Consider the following 16037-nt stretch of genomic DNA (forward strand, 5'->3'; position numbering starts at 1 on the left):
CCTGACCCCCATTCCATGGGTTAAGAATCCGGCATTGCCGTGTGCTGTTGTGTAGGTTGCAGACACATAGGCCAGCAGCTGCAGCTCCAATCTGACCCCTAGCCTGGGAACTTCCATATGCCACAGGTGCTGCCCAAAAAAAAAAAAAAGAAAAGAAAAACAAAGGAAAGCAAAGCAGAGCCAAGCAAGGCTGTATGTTAAGTCCTGGGAAGTTCCTGGATCACTTCAGGCTCTGTACCTTGGCGTTAGGATTCTAGAAGTTAAAACTAAACAATGGATGGAGGAAGGCTCTGCCCTAGATGGCCAGGGGATAACAAAGTAAGAGCCGGGGTTGAGGTCAGGTGACCAGGGCCCCTGACGGGGACCGAGAGGGTGTCACACCAGGGATGATGGGACCAAGAAAGGCTGTGAGAGAGCCTCTGCGCCCCGGGGCCCTGTCTCCACAGCCTGGTCAGCACCTGCCCACTCGAGCAGCCTGTCCTCAGCCTGGGAGGGGTGGGGACAGTTTAGACCCAGGTGCCCCTCACAGAGGCGCAGTGCACGCTGAAATAAGCAAGCTGGCTCCGCAGCCCTGGCAGCCTCCGCAGCCCGAGCCGCCCTTGAAGCACCTTGCGTGAATCCCCCCAGCAGAGGGAGACAGAAACTGGGCATTGCTCAGGAGCAGAGTTAGGGGACCAGCACCTTCCCCCTGACCCTTGACCAGCTCATCCCACACTCACGGCAATGCCTGCTCACGTGGCCCAGTGAGATGGCCAGGCTGAAGGTTCTCGGAGCCTCCCAGACTCTGGGCCTCCTATTACCAGGCACCTGGTTTCCAGAAGAGCTGTCCCTGTTTCGAGACACTCGCCCTAAGTGTGGGTGTCAGGGGGAGGGTCGGGGCGTGGGTCCAAATGTCAGCCTGACAAAGATTGTCCTGTGATGGGGCGTGTCCCAGAGTATCCACACCTGCCCCTCGGCTGAGAGGGCTCCCATGCCTGCTGTGCCCCCAGGACTGGGGGTGGCCATGAGTGGGAAGGGGTTTCATGAGCTGAAGAGGCCTGGCTAGAGCCTTTCCAGCCCACACGGGCCTGGGGTGACACAGGGACAGGTGGAAAGGCAGGAGTGGACAGAGGCGTCCCCCTGGAGCAGAGGTCAACCCCTCTGACCTGTCTCCTCTTCTGCCCTGGGAACCCCCCTTAAGAAGCTGACGAAAGCCGCAGACCCTCCATGGGAAAACACACATCTTCCCCGAACGTGGCTTGTGATGATGCCAGAGCGGAGGAGCGCTTAGCTCCCAAGGCCTCCAGGGACTAAATGACTGTCCCCCGCCTCTTATTAGCTGCTGGCCATCCTTCCCCAGCCAGCCAAGCCCAGTGCTAACCTTACTGTGATGGGCGAGTCTGTTCCCACCCTGCCCCAGGGCTGAGCTCCCAGGGCAGGGCCTGAGGGCCTCAGTGGGTCAGAAACCTGAGGAGGGCCAGAGGGAGGGATGCGTGGGCAGTCCCTAGTGCTCTCTGGGCTCTGCAGTAAGGGGCAGAGGGGACCCACGGGCTGTCACACTTCAATCCCGCCATCCCCCAAGTCCTTCGCCTGCCAGAAGCGAAAACGGCCCCACTGGGGCAAGACCCCATGTGTCCCCAGATGGAGCCCTGGGTGGGGCTGTGCCCACCCTCTGAGACCACGGATCCTAAGGGCAGGAGGGCAGGAGGTGGCTCCCCCTGAGGCTGAATCCCCAGGAGTGGGGCCAGAGACGCCCTGTGGGAATGCAGAGCTGAAAGAAGAAAAACTCAGGGGAGCCTGGATGACCTCTATTAGTCTTTATTTTCTTAACATATGATGTAATTCCAATTCCAAAGAGCCATATATGCAGAGCAGACAGATGCAGGGTCCCGGAAGGCAGCAGCCAGGACAGGACAGGATGGGTCTGACCACCGCCCCCCCACCCCCCCGCAGCACAACCCTCCCCGCTCCTGGCCCCTGGCCATTGCCCAGGCGGAAATGCAGAAGCTGGGAAAGAGAGGGGCCAGTCTCCCGGTCCAGGGAGTAGCCAGAGACATGGCCCTGGCGGCTAGGAGGCCTGGCCAAATCATGATCTAGCTGTGGGTCCTTGCCTCAGTTTCTTTAGCTGTTAAATGGGCTAGAAGGTTTTGCTAGGAAAGGGAGAAGGGAGTGTGCGGATGTCATGAGGGGTCGTGACCATTAAGGGCCTCCTGATTGTCCTGCTGCTTCCAGATACCTGTGCATTGCGTCTCTCCGTTTTTGTCACAGTCGTGGCCACGGGCACATGGGAGGACCTGCTCTGGCCCTGGTGGAATTGAACGGACGTGTAGATAGCTGGCCCCAAGCAGACTGTGCTCTGAATTGTCCTGGGGCTGCAGCCATAGATAGCTACTTCATCGGGTCAAAACCAGCTCTCCCTCCAAACAAATGAGGAGGGAAGGCTATGGCCTGGGGAGCCGTGCAGGTCACCCAACTGCCCCAAGGCCTCCGCTCGGGAGCTCGGGAATGGGCGGGCTGCTGCTCCCCACCCCGTAGGATCAGCTGGGACCTGAAAATTCCCCTCAGCATCCAGCCAGGGTGTCGGCCTCCGAGGGCTGACCCCAATCACGATCACCTGTCCTCAGGTTTGAGAACCTTCAGATGACCGAGTGCCCTTTAATAAATGCACCTGCACACGGCTGGCCTGCGTCTACACTGGCAGGAAGAGGGAAAAACTGCGTGATGATGGGGGTGATGCAGTGACGGGTGGAAAAGACCAACCACAACTCATGAAGGAACACGGTCATCCCTCCCTCGCCCCCTACAAGGCCTTCATTCTGCAACAGCAGGCTCTGTCCAGTGGAGCCAGTGCCTAGGGATCAGCCCTCTCCCCTGGGAACGGGGACATCCGATGGCTGAATATCGCCCTCTGCTTTAAGACACTAAGCCTATGTACAGGTATGCACACAGATGGGTAGGTACAGCTGTATACTTGGCAAGTGGAAGACGCAGCGCTGGTCCAGACTACATCTTCCAGAACCTGCGGTGTGTCTATACTTACAGAATCCTAAAGAGGGGGGCTCAGGCCCATATAGCTCTTCTTGTCCCTGCCACTTTACAGATGGGGTCACTGAGGCCCCAAGATTGGAATGAATGTACCCAGGGTCGGGCAGCACACCACAGGGTTGGGGCGGGGGTGCCCTGGAAGCAAGCCAGGCTGCAAGGACAAGGCCTGTCTGCCACCTGCCCCCACGGCTGCAACTGCTGGGCTCTCTTCCCTCTCCGAGCACCTTCGAGGGCACGTGCTCATTCTAGGAAAGAGGGCGACGCCCAAAGACACAACGCCATCACCATGGAGCCCCAGGCACCTGCAGCAGGTGCGTTGGTGAGCAACTTCGGGATGAGGGGGACTTTCTGGCACACCTCCCATCACACTCTGAGTGGACAACCTAGCAGGGTGGGTCCCTCTCTTTCACCTCCTCTGTGACGTCAAGGGAGTGGGTGATGGGTGAATCTCGGTCCCCAGGAAGTCCTGAGGCCAGAAAACGGAGAAAGAGAAAGAAGGTGAGAGCAACAGCCCCAAATCAGGCTTGACCTCGCAGGTCCTGCGGATCTTTGGGAAGTGACTTTGGCCAGCTTGTCAGAGTGTCTACAATGTGGATATCACCCCTCCCCCCCTCCGCCCGCCCTCGCCCCCCCCACATGGATGCCCGGGCCAGGCCCCTCCTATTTGGGCTTCATCTCCACCCTGGAGTTGATGTCGTCGCCATCCAGGTCATACTCTTCCACCTGGCCGCTGGTCCACACCTTCACGCGGTCTGTGAGGTCGCTGCTGCGCGGCGCCAGGATGAAGTCATAGATGAGCACAGCCAGGGCTCCTCCGATGAACGGCCCCACCCAGAAAACCTAGGAATGAGGAGAGGGGCTCAGAGGGTGTCTGATTGGGCCTGAGGCCCCTGAGACCTGAGCGTCTTCCCCTGAGACTCCTGCCCTGAGCCCCCCGCCCTTCCCCTGAGACCCCTGCCCCACCAGTCCGTGGCATGGGACAGGGAAGGCAGCTGAACCCCACCAGCCCCATCCCAGTGCCCCCCACAACTGGCTCAAGCCAGGGCTTCGGTTAAGGAGCATCTGTGCCCAGCTCAGCATGCCGGGAGTATCAGCCCCTCCTTGAGGGTGGCCACTGCCCCAACCCAGCCTCCCAGCTTTGCAAGGGCCCCAGAGACAGTCTGGTTTGATAAAAAGCGGCCTGGGACAGAAACATCAACTCTCAGAACAGCCAAATCCACTGGACGCTTACTCCGTGCTGCACCCAGCCTGAAGGTGGGGAGGCCTTTGTCCTGGGAGGGAGGCAGGCGCTACCACACGCACCCCTCCCCGACCCTATCGCCTTAGCTCAGGAGACACAGACACTGCGAGGGGCCGGGTTGACACGGAGCAGGTCAGAGCCGGCGGGGGAGGCCTGGTCTATGCTGCCTGAGGTATGAGCCCAGCAGCCCCCTTTCTGCCTGGTTTCCATCCCACTGCCCATCCTCCCAGGGCCTCTGTGACAGGAGAGGCTGTCACTGAGCAGGGACCCACCATAAGGCACCGAAGCCTCCCGCACACCTCCACGGGGCAGCCCTGCAACCACTTACCCAGTGGTCCTGGAAGTTGTGCGTGATCACCGCGGAGCCGAAGGACCGGGCAGGGTTAATGCCGCAGCCGGTGTAGTCGATCTGGGTGGGGGCAGCGGGCCGGACACGAGACGGAGAAACAGGCAGAGGGAGAGGAAGCCGGAGGGTGACATGGAGAGATGGAGAGAGAGGACAAGGGAGGAAACAGGGAGGGGACAAACAGACTCAGAAAGATGGTCGGGCGGTCCCTAGGCATCCCTCTCACGGGCAGCTGGTCCCCCCACCCCGTGGAATGAGCCCTGTCCAGATCCCACCCACTGTCCTCCACGGGACACCTGCCTGGCTCTGCCCTCCCCACCCCTACCTGGGAAGGTCCCCCACTCACCGCCAGCAGGTGTCCCAGGGCTACAGAGAAGCCGATGGCAAGGGGGGCAGAGCCCCCAAGGTCCCGGCGCCTCCTGTCGGTGGTGGCCAGCACGCACAGCACCAGCTGCAGGGTGCCAATGATCTCGATGCCCAGGCCCTGGCCCGAGTTCACACCAGGGGCCAGCTGGAGGGGAGAGGGATGGCAAGGCTCAGGGCAGGGCAGTGGGGACAGTCCCTCAGGGCCTCCAGCCTGAGCCCCAAGAGCCAGACCGTCCGTGCCCTCAGAGCCTATCACCAGTGGGTGTCTGGTCAGGCCCCACCCGAGCACATAGAGCCACCGGCAGGGACATCAGGCCTTTCCCCCTCCCATACCTGCCGAGGAAGCACCAACTCGGCCCCTGGTGCCTGCCCAGACCCACTGGTGCTCCCCCAAAGGCCAGAGAGGCCTGGGGTGAGGCAGGACTGCTGCATCCAGCTACATCCAGGCCAGGGTACCCTGGGGCTACCAGAGCCATAGTCCAGGGGAGAGCCCCGAAGACGGGAGGACATGGCGAGTGACATTCAGGGACAGTCGAAGAAGAGCAGCAACTGGGCGGGAGGGCCCAGCTGGAGACATTGCTTCATTCTCCCAAATTCCAGAACATTCCACCCCAGCCCCTGCTGCATCTAAACTTTCCAAAGCAGGGGAGTGTCTTCCTTGGTTATGTGGCCCTCTCCCTCCAGCTCCCTTGTGGCCTCCGCCCTCTGTCTCCTTCCCCACCTCTGGCTGCCGCTCCCCCGGTCCAGGTCCAGTGTCTCTCTCCCGTTTCCTCTGGGCCCTGTGCTCCCTATCTGTCCCCTCCCTCTCCCTCCTGGCCCGGCGCCCCTCCCTCTCTCTGGCCACACAGGCTCCACCACCACCGTCTGGCTCCCACTTGCTCCTGGGCCACTTTTAGAAACATGACTCATGGAAAAAGAAGGGAATGGGAGCTGCCGTGAAGTCACTGGAGCCCTCCCTTTGCGGCTGCACCAGGAGCCCCCTCCCCAGGGAGCCCCTGCCCCTCCCCACAAACGGAGGACCCATGAGCCACAGGTGCCCACACAGGGGAGCTGGGCCACATGGGCAAAGGCCTACTCACAAAACTGCCTGGATGTGGCCGCGTAGGCTGTCTTCTCCCAGACAGGGCTGGTGCATCCACATAAAACTGAACTTGAAACCTCATGGGGGGTTGAGGGGCATCTCCAAGGCCACAGGGCATTTTGCAAAATCCTAGGTGGGGGCACCCCTCCACCACGCAGAGGTTTTCTCAGCTCCACCCTGAGGCCATCTTACAAGAACAATCCTCTTCCCGCTTTTGTCTGCGGCTCTGGGTCACAGGGAAAGTGACTCACATCCCCTCCCCTGTGCGGCGGCCCCAGCTCCGGGCCTGGAAAGGCCGACCCCAAGCTGTGGCCCCTCAGCTCCGCCAGCCCCCTGGGCAATACCCGCTTTTCTTCCCATGCAACGTGGGCTGCGGAAGCGGGAACCCTGAGTGAGGGTCTTCACTCTCCTACGTGCTGGCACCGTGGCCGTGGCCTCTCGGGTCCTCAGTTTCCCCATCTGTAAAATGGATCTAATTTTTCCTTCCCATTCTCCAGAGAGGCAGGGAGGCTGTTCTAAGGCGGTGGGGGCTGTTTTGGGGCCGCCTTAGAAAGGGCTGCAGAGGCAGGAGGGATCAGGATAGCTGTGGTTTTGTTCTGGTTCTTTCTCATCCAATCCCCAGGAATGGGGGGCAGACGGAAGGGGAGGGGCTCTGCTGCTCAGGAGGGTGGACATGGAGTGAGGCCCGCCTGGAGCCGGGACGGCCCCACGGAGAGGAGGTTGGTGAGGCTGGGCCGCTTGTACCAACACCCGTCACACCCACACCTGCTGCCACCCTCCATGTCTGAGGGCTCAGGAGGCTTGGGGTGCCTCCTCCTCTCCTCTCTGCTGCTCTCCAGGGTCGGTCAGCCTAATTGCTGGCTGGCAGGAGTGCCGACACCAGCCCTTCCATACTGATTAATGCAGCCATCGCTCTAAGTGGCTCCTGCCTCACCCTCCCCACCCCGGCCCATCCTCCTCACAGACGTGGTCTGAACACCCGCATCTCCTGCCCCGGTTCTTAACCAGGTCTGAGCATCCCAGCCCCTGCTCTGCCCAAAGGCACCACTTTTCATGCAAAGTGAGCAGAGCAGGGAGTCCGGCGCCACGCCTGGTCCACAGGAAGTGACCCCAGTCCTAGACTCCAGGACGTACCCCTTCCCCGCTGCCCAGAGCCCTTTGGAACCTGACTGCCCAGAGACACATGAGTTTGTAACCTTCCTCTCCCCAAACCCGTTACTGCCACCATCAGCAGGAAGCCTCCCCTGGCTGCTTCAGTGTCTGTGACTGCCTCTCTCAATTGCCAAAGCCTCTGTGTTACTTACATCTGAAAAGCAAAATGATCATTCAAAATTGGAAGGGATAGTGAAAGGTCTGTTGAAACTTGATGTCCAGAAAAGAGCAAGTTAAAATTCAGACCATATGTTCCTGTTTACAACCTATGAAATTTGAAACAATTGCTTAAATAGGGCTAATCACAGTTGTGGTCACTTATTACTGAAAAAAATAAAATAAAGTTTGCACAGGCCCAGGTAGTTTTGCCCAGCCCAGGTCTTACGAAGGCCAAAAAAAAGGAACATTCAATTTTCTGGACACAAGTATAAGCAACAGAAAAATCCACACTCACCATTTTGGTATCAAGCCCTTCAGTGGGCCCACTCTCAAGGCCCAATTCAGACCCCACCAGCTCTGAGAAGTTCTTTCAGGCCTCTGGCTAGAATTAATTTCTGCTGCCACCCCGCCAAGCCCTCATCAAACTGCCTGCAACTCTGGCAGAAAAGCGGCCTCCTGGCTCCTATGTAGGTGCCTCAGATCCCTGGCCTAGGAGCTCAGTGAGGACAGAAGGGGACACGCTCTCATCTCCCTGCTCAGACCTCGAAAGGGACACTCACTGTGTGGTGACAGAAGTGGCAGACGATGCTAATTTTCTGGCACTTCCACCCTCTCTAGAGACAGCCTGGCTCCAGGGAAGCTCTCTGGACCCAGCGCTGGTTCATTTGCTTTCTCGCTGTGAGACCGCAGGCCAGTCTTTAGTTTCCGTGTGAGGCTCTGTGAGATGACAGACGAGGAGGCCGAGGCCCGGGAAGGAGACAGCAAGGCCAGGATCTTTGCCCCGGGGTCTGTGTCACCCACCTTCACGGGCCAAGGTGCTGGCTACACACAGGCCCGGCCAAGGGTCCTGCCTGTCCCAGCCTGGACCCAGGAGCTGGCAGAGATGCTCTGTCTGTAGCTGCCAGCGTGTCTCCGGCACCAGGGTGATGCAGGCCTGACCTCTCCAGACAATGGGCCTCACCCCCACCCCCTTTCCCCACTGCCCGTGGGCAAGCTGAGCAAGACAGCTTTCAAGGCCTAGGGCCCCAAGTTGGCCTGCGCCCCCTGGCACCTGGTCCTTGGGGAGCAGCAGGTCCAGAGTCCAGCCTGGCTACGGCTCTGAGCATCCTCTCAAAGACAGAAGAGTGATGACATCGAGCCCTGCCCCGCCCCACCCTCAACGCCTCCAGGACTCAGCACTGCCTGGGACGACCTCAGCGAGCCCCTGGTCACCCCTCTGTGACAACGCGTGCATGCACGTGCCTCCGAGGACCCACAGCTTTATGTGCCTCTGTGTGTCTTTGTAGACGGGTATCTGCAGCGTCTGGGGGGGACCGCACGTGGCAGGTGTAACACCTTCCTTTTCTTTGTCATCTGACACTAGGAGGTTTAATAGACAATAACTGAATGGAAAGCCTATCTAAGGGTTACAAAAATTCTCAACCTGTCACACCAAGCAATACAGCCTAAAAATCAATGACACAAAAATGGACAGAATCCCAAGGAGAAAAGGATCGAGCCACCACCAGAGTGAAAGGGTTGAACAACCCTCTCTTAGAAGCTGATGGAATGCACAGTTGGGAAATACATAGCACAAACAAAGAGGATTTGAACTGCACAATTAACAGATTTGATTTAAGGAAAATACATAAGGCCCTCATGTCCAAATTTGAGACTAAACCCTCTGTTCGGCCCACACGGGACATCCAGACAAACTAGTCTTGTATTGGCCAGAACCGTCTCAACCGTCTCAGAGACTCCCTATCATACAGAGTGCCGTTTTTCACAGAGGTGGGCTGTGTGTGCGTGTGTGTGCGTGTGTGTGTGTGTTGGGCGAGGGAGTGTCTCTGTGTGGTCCTGACATCTGCATTGTGTGCGTTTCTGCAGGTGTCACCCTTGTCCCCATGTCCTGCATTCCCACACACAGGTGCACGGCTGGCCGGGGTGGTGGGGGGGAGAAGGGATGGAGGCCGCCTTGAATAAGAGAAAGAGAAGCAATTCTCAAAGGGCCCTTTATTTGCTCCCAGAAGCCACTTCATCTTCCTGACAAGAAACAATACACAAAGCAATGGCTTCCTCCTTCCCTCCCTCCTTCTCTTCCTTACCCCAGGGCAGCCCCACCCTCTTGCCGGGGAAAGGAAAGGGCTCCATTGAGGAGCCCCCACCCCACCCTCCTAGGGTCTCAGGAGAATGTGCTTCCATGCCTGTGTACGTGTGGCCGTGTGCCCTGTGCGTGTGTGAGTGTGTGCACTTCGGAGCAGCAGAGATAAGCAAGGGCTGGGAGGCAGGAGGCTGGGGACACAGTCCTGCACCACCAGGGCCTGCTGTGCCACCTCGGCCCATCTCCCTGCCTTCGTGGTTTCCTTATGAGTCAAATCGCAGCCTCAGCTCAGATTCTGGCCCCAGACCGTCTGCAGGATTCCTCCCTGCCTGACACGGGACCCCTGCCCCCAAGACCCACGGCCACCCTCCCAGCCAGGATCCTGAGAGCCGGATTCCCACAGGGCCGTCTCGGCGGCTGGTCTCGATACAGTCCTGTCAGCCACTCCTGAACAGCCACGCGGCCCAGAGCTGCTGGCTCCTGGCAGAACCTATCTGCACACCCCTGACGATGGCAAGGGGGCTCACTGACTCGGAGGCAGCTCCTCCGCAGTCAAAAAAAAAAGTTACTTCTTTACGAAGAGCAGACACCTGCCTCTCCAGCTGTCCTGACAGTAGGAGTTCAGTGCTGAAAGGAAGTGCTAATGGGAGGGGGTATTTTCTAGCCTTTTCCCCCATCTTTTGAGTTGACGTTTCCAGGCTCAGGGTGTGCTCGCCGCTGAACTCTAGCCTTTGGTGGTGGGAAGCAGCCCCTTGCTTATCCCCCTGGACACCACTGCGGGTAAGGAGCCCCTCTGGACCCTGGGGAGAGGACCTGGCTGAGGGGACAGTGGCCATGACATTTCTGCCCTTACCCGCGGGTATTGGGGTTCAGTCCACACCCATTCAGGAGACCCCAGACCCATCGGCGCTTCCAGAGGGCAGGGACGGTGGCCCCCAGGGAGGCTCTGCCAGCAAGAACCAAGGGTTCCCTGTGCCCCTAGGAGAGCTTTTCCAAGCCAAGCCCCAAGGGGCAGGCAGGGGGCCTGTGTGACCTGCCCGGGAAAAGCCCTCGGTAACGCCAGAGGAGCCCCACTGGGCGGGGCGCTAGAGAAAGTGGGGAGCACTCTGAGGGCCTGAGAGCAGACTAGGGGAGACGGCATGGGATTGGCCTACAGTGAGCTAATGGCTCAGGGTGTGAGGGGACCCTGTGACCTGGGGGGGGGGAGTACGCAGGGGGTGGGGGCGGGGGCGTGCAAGGTGAGTCCTTTCAGACTGAGGGACCCCGGTGGGCCAGGTCCCTCTCAGAGCGTCACCCCCTCAGATTAGGGTTCCCAGAGCGAGCTCTGGTTAGGGTGTTGGGGCGGGCACCACGGGGCTGGCAGGGCTGCTCCGAGGCTCTAATGGGGGAAACAGCCTCAGAATTTTCCGTGGTAAGGGAAGTCTCCACCGCAAAGCTCCTGGCTCTCTGTGCCCTCCCCCTCATCTGGTTCTGGCTGGAAACGATAATTATATGTCCCCTCTGTGGCATCACCACCCAGCCCCCTGCCCCCTCCTTGGGTGGGGCTGTCAGAAACCTCTGGCTTCCCTTTTGGCAGCCCACCCCCAACTTGGGGGATGCAGAGGGCTTGGGGCAGGGGAAGGGGGCGAAGGGGGCGGGGTGCGCTCACCCTGTCACTGGGGAAACTGAGGCCCAGGAACTTGGGAAAGTGGAAAGTCAGGCCCCGGATGCAGCAAGCAGAAGCAGCGCAGTCCCCAGGCAGTCGGGGGCTGAGGAAAGACCTCCAAATAAGGGAGGTCTGCACTCAGCCAGGGCCCGTTAAGGGGCAGAAATCACAAGCTCTGGAGTGGCCTGGTACCCAGTCCCCTCTAGGGCGCAGGCAGATGCTGGCCGGAACCCCGAGCCCTCACTCTCAGAGCCCCAGCCTTGCACTACGACCCGGGTCAGCCACACCCCACGACCCCTAGGCCACAACCCCCTCTGCCTGGAAGCCCTTTCCTTTCCTCCCCGAGGTCTTCACTTTCAGACTCCCATGGCACCTCCTCCCTGGAGCCTTCCTGGCTCTCACCGCCACGGCTCAAGGTCAGAAGGTCCCTGATGCCCTGACACCTCTTATCACACCTGCCTCCTGCCCCCTATCACCGGCAGCTGTGCACCCAGCTTATCTCGCACTCGCACGGGACCGAGGGCTTCTCAGGGCCGGGAGCGGGCTGACTCAGCCCCGCACTCTGTCTGTGGCAGTAACATTTATGTTTACGGAGAATGTGGGTGAGCCGGCCACAGTGGCAGAGGGAAAAGAGCAGGTGAGCAGTCAGGGTTCCAAGGCTCAGGAGTATCTTCCACCTCCCAGTGCCTTGCCCAGAGCCCAGCCACACCAAAGACCCCAGGAGCCAGGGTCACACAGACAAGGCTGCCTGCATGAAGTCACACAGAGCATTAGTAGCTGAGCTAGGGCAGGGGCAGTGGGCACCAAGCCCTGCCTCCAAGCCACTCACTCTAGGAATAAAACCATCCAGGATCCCAAAGGCCAGAGAGATGTCTACGGCCCCTCCCAGGCATGTCCTGAGCCCTGACTCAGTGAGGAGAAAGTTGTCCCCGACACGTCCCCAGGGGACACCCCCTGACTCACCCCAACCACTTCCTGCCACTTCTTTCTCTATTTTCCTTAGAAATCTCCAGGCCAACAACTGGCTCCACCTGGGTTTGGGCCAGGGTGAGGCCCGGGACTCGAGGGGCTGCGGGAGCCTCCCCCAGAGCTTGGAGGAAAGAGTGTGTCACCTGCTGCGTGTGGACTGGTCTCGGCCCCTCTTGAGGCATTGGGGCCACCCCCAGGTCCGTTCGGATCCCAGGTCCAGTGTCTGACGGGAGCCCTTGGCAGGGATGCTTTCTCTGTTTGTGCCCTGCCGGACCCCAAACTTCCATGGTGTGGACAGGGCTGCCCTGGGTCCCTGCCACAGTGCTCAGTGCCCTTATGCTCAGCACGGCCCCTCTTGGGCTCCCCTTAGCCAGACCGCCCTGGGAAGAGTGATAAACTCAAGACCTAGAGTGAGCGTGCTGGTACTACACGTGTGGCCAGGAGATATCCAGAGACCCAGGTCCCCTCTTGGAGCCTTGGGGCTCTCAGCCTCGGGGAAACCCAACAAGCTGGTAGGATCCAGGACTTGAGTCTAGGCTGGGCCCCACACGATGCTGTCCCTTTTTCTCCCTCATCTGCCACCCGTCTGGCTCAGGTATTGGGGCAACTCTGAAAAATGAAGGCCAGAGAGGGGAAGGGACACTGGAGGGGGGCGTGGCCAGATAAAGATGACACAGAGGAGCCCGCCCTCCCACATCTGCCTGGGATGGCCAGCTTAGAGACACCTGCCCTGCCTGGTCCTTGAGACAGAGGGTCAAGAGGGGGCTGAGAGGCCTGGGGAGACTCAGCTTCCCACCAGGAGGACCCCTATCCCCACGCCCATCCTGCCCAGCTAAGCCCCAAGGTGATCCCAACCCTACCCGGCGGGCCCTCCCCGATGTTGCCCGGCTCTGCCCCCGCTGGAGAGATAGACCTGGAGGGACGCAGCCTGCTGGAGCCCTGTCCCTCACAGCCACCATGCCCACCTCTTTCTCGACTAAAGTCTAAACTCCAGTCTACAGGGCTAATCTTCAACCCCGGGTTGGGTGAGGTGTCACTGTGGCACAAGAAGTGCTAATCCCTCCATGGCAGGCTCATGCCAGCTGCCCTCCGCACCAGAGCTGGCCAAGCCTCCCCGAGCCGCAGCACCAGAAGCTGAACTTTGACTGGGAAGCAAGAGCTGCTTCTCTGATCACCCCCTGCAGTCTCTGCAGGGCTCTTGGCCCCTCTCTTACTGTCCCCACACCCGCCTGCCCTGCCCAGGCCCTGCCAGCCGACACCCCACCTGATCCCTTCTCTCTGCTCCCTGTGGCAATGCCGCCTTGGCCGCGGCGTTCTGAGACCTCCTCCAAGCCCTACCCAGCCTCTCAGGCCAAATCTCCCCCTGCTGTGGCCCAAGCCAGGTCTGAGTTTGCACTTGGCTGAAGGTCTGGAAAAGCCCAGGTCTGCGACAACAGGCAACTGCCGCCAACAGCCAATTAGCTGTGCTAAGCGGCCCAGGAGGAATTCTTTTCTGCAGCTGCCGCTGGGTCACCCACATCTGCTTATCCTGTGTGCCCCCAGGCCGGGCCCCATTCAGTCTGAGAGCGGTGGGCACACGCAGGCACATACTCGCCCCCACACATGCCTGCCCAGCAGTATAACGGGCTCACAGACACAGACACGCTTCCAGAAAAGACTCACACAGGAGTGCCCAGGTTCCATGGGCTCGGAGACCCATGCGGGTGGCCATCCATGCGCGTACACGGCTCACACCCACCCACACACCACACCTCTCAGTGCCCGGCCACCGCGAATGAACCCAGAGAGGGGGTGAGAGGGCCCTGCCCCGCCCTGCCCCTTGCTGTAATCCAAGAAAGCCACCTGCACACTGTCCAGACAGGGTTTTCACCCCCATCTTTGTCCCCCTCCTGGGGCCAGAAGAGCAAAAGGAGCTTTTTCCCTCAAGGCAGTTGGTTTGGGGACCTGTGCGAATGTGGGGCTGCTGGAGCGGCCCCAGGGGAGTCCTGCTCACACTGTCACGGACCCACACACATGCCCGGCCTGTGGTGCAGGGAGGCGGGGGACAGCAGACAGAGTTTCCCTGGGGTCCAGGCCGCATGGGGAGGCAGCTGCTGCACAGGGAGGGCTTGGGGTGGAGGGGAGCAAGAAACCAGGGCCCCGGGGTGAGGAGCTGCTGGCCCAACCACTAGCTGCCTCCAGAGCTTATTTCCCATAATAGAGGCCCGCAGGGGACACTGGCAAGACTATTACGCTCTGGGTCTCCGTGTCCCACAGTGCCTGGCAGAAAAAGGGCTCTGGACCCAGGCACAGCTGAGTTCCAGGCGCAACTGAGCATGACCTCCAGCAACCTCTCATCCTCTCTGTTCCTCAGTGTCCCCATCTGCACAGTGGGCAGAGGATGAAACCGGCAGCATCTCAGCACCATTCTAGAGCCCCGGAGCCTGGGACCACCCCACTCACCGAGTTCAGGCCAAGGGAGTTGCCGGGCAGGGAGGAGGTGATGCCTGAGAGGATGGCAGTGGCGACGATGGCCCCCACACACTGGGCAATGATGTACATGACAGCCCGGAGGACACTGATCTGGCAGCTGAGCAGGAGCCCCAGCGTGACGGCCGGGTTGAGGTGGGCGCCGCTGATGTGGCCCACGCTCTGGGCCAGCGTGGCAATGCTCAGCCCAAAGGCCAGCGACACCTTCACGTTATCCTGGGCCACACCTGAAGTCTGGTTGTTCCTCACGGGGTACTGGAAGCCCAGGGCAGAACCGATGCTGATGAAGATGAAGAGGGTCATGGCCAGGAACTCGGCCACCACCGCCCTCCAGAAGATCTTCTTCTTGAACTCGCTGGCCATGTTGGCAGGGGGCTTGGCTTGAGACGGCTGCCTGGTGCTCGTCTCTCTCTGAGAGCTGAGCCACAGCCGGGGCTGGGCCTATTTATAGGGCCCCCCGGAGGGGGGGGGGAGCACAAAGGGAGGAAGGCCTCTCCTTGCTCCTGGCCCGCCCCACACTGCACGGGCCTCCTCTCTGCGATGGATGCAGACACAGCTCTGCTGTCGGCCTGCCAACTTTTTTTCCCTTCCTCCTCTCTCCCCTCCCTCCCTCTCTCCCTCCGCCCTCAGCCCTGCCCAGCTCGAGGAGGCAGGCAGGAGGCAGCGTTTCTCTAATAGGCTTTGAGAAATTCCTCCAAGTTGGCCCCACTCAGGGGGCCAGAGAAATCCAGGTGTCCCTGCCCTGTGTGCAAAGCGCAGGGGGTGCCCGAGGGCAAAGCCAGGCGCTCCGGATGGGGCGGGTGAGCGGCTAGGCTCAGCAGGTGGACGTTGCCCTCCTAGAAGCGGGCACCATGACCCTGCTGGTCTGCCATCCCCATCCAACCCCAGAGAGGCCTGAGTCTGGAGTCCACAGGTCCAGGGGTCCCCAGTGGCAGTCTGGGCCTCCCATACCTGGCCCAGACCTGGCCACTGAATGTCACCGTAGGAATGTCCCAGAACCCTCAGACCACCGGCCAGGCCTCAGTTGATGGGGACACAGAGGCATCAGGGGGTACAGAGAGCTCATCTACAGACCACCCCCCACTCTGTGGTCAAGGGCAGGCCTGAGACAGGCAAGGATGCTCCCTACTCTGATTTGAGCGAATGATCTTGGGGCAGCTGGGGAAGATGAGGGCAGGCAAGGACTTTCCTCTCGAAGCCCGTGAAGCTGGTGGACCACTGGGGAGACAGGAGGAAGGGCAACCTGACCGGAAAGCCCCGGAGGGAAAGGGGAGGAGAGAAAGGGGGAAGAGAGGTGGGAGCACGAAAGGGAGAGGAAGAGACACTTGGGCCCAGAGGGGAAGAGGCAAAGGAGGCAACAAGAGGCAGAGAGACAGAGGGAGGAGGGACAGTGGGAAGTGGAATCGGCCAAAGCAGAAGTGAAAGGAACAGATCCCCAGACAGTGATAGGGAGACACTGGGGGCTGAGAAGGAGAGACAGAGACAGCACAAAGTGCGAAAGACCAC

The 16037-nt window shown here is 60.2% G+C and overlaps 1 protein-coding gene across 1 annotated transcript; it reads right to left on the bottom strand.

Annotated features, from left to right (window-relative positions):
- Nucleotides 1-1781: 1781 nt before the first annotated feature.
- Nucleotides 1782-15048, bottom strand: AQP1 (aquaporin 1 (Colton blood group)). The gene is made up of 4 exons (XM_047762903.1): nucleotides 14505-15048; nucleotides 4957-5121; nucleotides 4593-4673; nucleotides 1782-3864 (listed from the first exon to the last, which is right to left on the bottom strand). The coding sequence occupies exons 1-4, from the start codon at nucleotides 14892-14894 to the stop codon at nucleotides 3685-3687; spliced, it is 816 nt and encodes a 271-aa protein (XP_047618859.1). The 5' UTR covers nucleotides 14895-15048; the 3' UTR covers nucleotides 1782-3684.
- Nucleotides 15049-16037: the final 989 nt, after the last annotated feature.

Source organism: Phacochoerus africanus, chromosome 16 (assembly GCF_016906955.1).
Source record: "Phacochoerus africanus isolate WHEZ1 chromosome 16, ROS_Pafr_v1, whole genome shotgun sequence".
NCBI lineage: Eukaryota > Metazoa > Chordata > Mammalia > Artiodactyla > Suidae > Phacochoerus > Phacochoerus africanus.

What these genes read in the sequence shown, in the direction of transcription:
- AQP1 (XM_047762903.1), bottom strand. Translation starts at nt 14,894, where the DNA reads ATGGCCAGCGAGTTCAAGAAGAAGATCTTCTGGAGGGCGGTGGTGGCC. An exon ending in ACTCCCTTGGCCTGAACTCG is followed by an intron (nt 5,122 to 14,504) that starts GTGAGTGGGGTG and finishes TCTCCCCTCCAG; the next exon opens with CTGGCCCCTGGTGTGAACTC. An exon ending in ACAACTTCCAGGACCACTGG is followed by an intron (nt 3,865 to 4,592) that starts GTAAGTGGTTGC and finishes CCTCATTCCTAG; the next exon opens with GTTTTCTGGGTGGGGCCGTT.